Genomic DNA, 4,694 nt, shown 5'->3' with positions numbered 1-4,694 from the left:
CACACACACACACACACACACACACACCTCCTCTCCTGCTCGTCCTCTCAGCAGCCGCACACATGTCTGTCGCGTCTCGGGTGCAGCATGAGCGCAGGTCTGTGCAGCAGCTACTACAGAGCTAATGGAACATTTGAAGATACTTTCTCTTGCCCCAAACCTGGAAATGCCGCCATCGCAGTTTATTGCTGCGGATTTAACGACTACAAATACTGTTGCAACGACCCCAACAGTTTTTACCCTTACGACTACGTATACATGTGGTGGCTGAGGTAAGTCATTTTATTTTTATTTTTAATAAATATTTTTAAACATACTTTTTATTGTGACTACTCCTGCACATATATTTTCTACGTTTAAATCGTTTTTAATTCAATTTAAATGGAAACATTTTAGATAATAACGTACTTTTTAGATTTTTTTTTTTTTTACAGCAACAGTTCCTTTTAGTCATGTTTCAAATCCCCTGCTGGTCAATAACAGCATCTAATAATTCCACCTCTTGTGTCCAGCTTTGGGGCTCTGGTGGGTCTGTCGATCGCTGCTGTGGTCCTCCTGGCGTTCCTCATCACTGTGTGTGTCCTCTGCTACCTCTTCATCGCCACCAAGCCCAGCTGCCTGGACTCTGGTCTGCCTCTGAGAGCCCCCGGTGAGTCCATTTCCCTTTCATTAAGGGCTCTTATCTCTCATGTCTGAGTCCATTTATCAAGCAGGGATGTCTCGCCTCGGATGCTCTCAGAGCGGAGGGGAGAATACAAAACTGAGATGAAATTAAGGTGTTTGAGATGAGGCGGAGTTGTTATGTTTAATGTATAGAATGTAATTGAACTTGGAATATTAATTAGATTATTATTAATTAATTCAATAATAAACAGGGTTTCAATTATTCTGAAGCAGGCAATTCATGAAGTTTGATTTAGTGGGTAATTCATATATAAATATACGTTTTTACTTACAAGATAATAGATACATTATACATACATTTGGAATGTACATAATACTTGTCATACATACATTAGATTGTTTTTCTTCTTGCAACTCAACTGCATATAAATTTGCAAAGTGGAAAAATTAATGATAAAAGAAATAGAAAAAAAAACCCTCTTTCTCTGACCCTCCCCATCCATTTATAAGAAGAAATTCATTGAATACAATAAATTAAAATAAATTAAGAGACATATTTCCATAAAATGGCAGATTGTGTTTCAGTTCAGCAACACCTGTCTTGTATGGATACATTCTGTGGAGCCTCCCATTTTATATTTTAATTCAAAAACATGATCACATATTTCCACCAGATTGGAACTGCACTGGTTAATCAATGACATTGACGTGGAAAAGAAATAATTGCAGGTCAGAGCACGAGAAAAACACATGGTGTTAAATAACTACTTGGATTATATGAACATTTCTCGCATCAGTCCCTCAACTTCAAGCTTTGTCTGAGTGAACCAAAATATGTTTTTTGGTTGATTTTCTTTTTTGAGTAAAGAAGCTCTTAAGATGCTTCACTCTGGTGGCACTGATGGTCGACCCTCCCTTATAATTTAAAATGGTTTAAAATATGATGTGTATTTTCAAAGTACCTTTGAAGAGTAGGATTAGAATTACTTCACAAGTAGTCCTTGAACGAGGTCTACTGTACATCACCAGTACCTAGTGATGGTCGCTTCATAAGGCAGTGTCATTATTTTCAGAGTCCACTAGATGGCGGTCTCTGCACTATTTACATTTGTTTTAAACTGATGGCGCCACCTACTGACCTCTAAACAACATGACACTGCTTCATTAAGCTTCATTAGGCCGTCACTACTGGTACCTTATCACTGCTCCATAAATATATGTTTTTATTTTATTTTGTATGGATAATTACTGTCAGAAAGAAGTTTAATTTTTAGGAAAGTCTGGAGTTTCTCAGAAAATAACATAAGCCTGTGACTCTTGACCTTTTCATTGTTTCGGTTAAGTCTATTAAAAAAGAAAAAGAAATCGAGTAAACTAGTGAAAATTAGTAAAACGGATACTGTACAAGGGAATATACTCATGGGTCCCACTGATTTAAACTTATCGTGAAATGTGTTTTTCATGCACATAACGTCCCCTTTTTTTCCACTACATTATAATCCAAAACAATCTCTTTTTTTTCCCCAAACAATTCCTTTAAAAAAAAAAACAACAACCTTGTTGTGACAAAAGATTAATAGCTAAGATTAGTCAGTCGCTCCCTCTTGGGTTCCTCTGCTGCTGCGAATGAGATTTAAATTCTATGTGATGTTTGATCTTATTTGAAAATATTCAAAGAAAAAACAGTGTATTCGGGGGGAAAAGACACTTCATTAGACTTGTGAAAATGTTTTACTTCTCAGGGTTGTCTTGATCTTTTAAGTATATATTTTATTGGGTATTGTTTTGATTGATTAAGCGCTTTGTGACCCTGGTCTAGAAAAGCGCTCTATAAATATTACTGACTTACTTCTATGGTTGAAACTATAATAAATGTATATTTAAAATAAAGGTTATACATGCAATATAAATAGAAAATATTAGTAATTAAATAGAAGCAATAGACTCCCCCCAAAAAAAACACATTTCTATGGTTGAAACTATAATACATATTAAATATATATTTAAAATATATGCAATATATATAGGTAATATTAGTCATTAACTTTCGAAAAAGTCCCCCCCCCCACCAAAAAATATACATTTCTATGGTTGGACTAAATATTGATAAATATTTGTGATTGAAAATACATCTGTCTGTTTCTTCAATGAAAAATATATTATGAACATAGATAGATAGATGGCTAGATATTTTATTGATCCCTTGAAGGAGAAATTCTGACGTTCCCAGTTATTACAGATGGTACAAATGGTTTGTAGTGATACTTTATTGAATATTGCTGTATAAATACAAATTACCCACTTACTTACTTACTTATAGCTTAGCATTTAGCTTAGCCATTAGCTTAGCACCAGCTCCTATGAAGGACTTCTTGATCGCCACAGGCATCGGCGTATAATCCCACTTGGACATTGTCATAGTCGAAGGAGCTCTTTTCTCTCGAGTACTTAAACATGTACATTCTGCTTTTTTTTAAAAACATACTTGTTCCACATACACATTTAGCTGCTTGGACTTGCTGCTACCATGGCTGGTGCATACGCAAAAAATGTATATATTATAATGAAACAACACGTGTTTTAACATAGGGAAATGCAGGTCCGTTATTGGCTGTAAACTATTAATTTATACAATAATTCACTGTAAATAGCTGCTAATGTCGGCGTGTCTTGCAGGGGCCCCGCCAGCCGACGCGGGATCCAGCAACGGAAGGGCCACCTCTGGCCCTCAGGGCTTCAGAAAGCACTTCATGAGCCGCAAGCTTCACTCCGACAACCAGCCGCAGGACCCGGAGCGGCTGTTCCAGCGTTGCTTCACGGCGACGGTCACGAGCGTCCGAGTGGAAAGTCCGTCGTAGTTGACGAGCGGCGGGTGTGACCGAGGACCTCTACCCTTTCCACAGAAGGATCATACTGTGGCCAGATATTAGCTTTGACCTTCAAGTACAAAAACATGGAATTTTTCTGATCTTAACCGCGGCTCAGCTCTGATCAATGATCAATGCACTTAATCAGGGAAGAGACGAAGGGAAATTGAAAAAAAAAAAAAAGGCAAACATTCATCTTCTCTTCGATGGCACCATATTGAGTGATCTACTGTGAAAAAAGGCCTTCATGTAAATACAGTTTCTCTTTCAACCAGAACAGAATCCACACGTTTCATTATGGACTTTAAATGGATGCAGGAATCATTGCGAAGGTGATTTAAAGTCCAGTCACGCTTGCTTGGGTTTTTATCTCGCCTGGAAAACATGGTGATGAAAGTGTCAGTGTAATTTGGGAATTTTCTCTTTTGGTTGAGTGCAAATAAATATCACCCAAATAATATTTTCCGGCACAAAATAAAAACTCGTTGTGACACCAAATTATTAGCGGAAATTAGAAGTTCGCTCCGACTTCTACTGCTTTAAGTGTTTGTGATTTAAAAAAAAAAATCAACGACAAACATTGTATTTGGGGGGAAAGATACCCAAAAAAACACATTTCTTTGGTTGAAACTCTCAGAAATATTGTATAATATATGCAATAAAACAGGAAATAATTGTGATTAAAATTAAATCTATATTGGTGTCTTCAATTGAAAATATATTACAAACATTTTTCCATAAAAATGGTTTCGATACATTTACAAGTCATTTAAAGTGGCGCCATCACTAAAATAATATTTTTTTGGCATAAAATAAAAACCTGTATTGATGATAAGATTATTATTTTAGATTATTAGCCGAAACAAGTACCTTGCTACCACTTCTACTGCTTTAAATTTTTTTGTGGTTTTGATCTAATTTCATTCATTGCAAATATTAAGACAAGAGATTGTATTTGGGCGGGAAAAAAACATTTTAGTCATCAGACAATGTTAGTGTTACAATGTTAAGAATTGGTATTATATATATTATTATATTATATATATTATATAGAAGTATTTAATATAAACAGGAAATAATTGTGATTCAAAATATATCTATGTATGTTTCTTTAATTACGATACATTTATAAGTTGTATAATGTGGCCCACAAGACCCTTAGTTGTATGTAGCTGGTACAATATGAAATGCAATTTTAAAAAC

At 35.5% G+C, this 4,694-nt stretch overlaps 1 protein-coding gene across 1 annotated transcript; it reads left to right on the top strand.

The window, feature by feature from the left end:
- On the top strand, positions 1-3,834 carry shisal2a (shisa like 2A). The gene is made up of 3 exons (XM_087811381.1): positions 1-272; positions 513-649; positions 3,301-3,834. Exons 1-3 carry the CDS (start codon positions 88-90, stop codon positions 3,480-3,482), a joined length of 504 nt encoding a protein of 167 aa, XP_087667507.1. The 5' UTR covers positions 1-87; the 3' UTR covers positions 3,483-3,834.
- The last annotated feature ends 860 nt before the right edge of the window (positions 3,835-4,694 follow it).

Source organism: Callionymus lyra, chromosome 16, assembly GCF_982586985.1.
Source record: "Callionymus lyra chromosome 16, fCalLyr1.hap1.1, whole genome shotgun sequence".
In the NCBI taxonomy this organism is placed as follows: Eukaryota; Metazoa; Chordata; class Actinopteri; order Syngnathiformes; family Callionymidae; genus Callionymus; species Callionymus lyra.
This window is presented reverse-complemented; position numbering and strand designations above follow the sequence as displayed.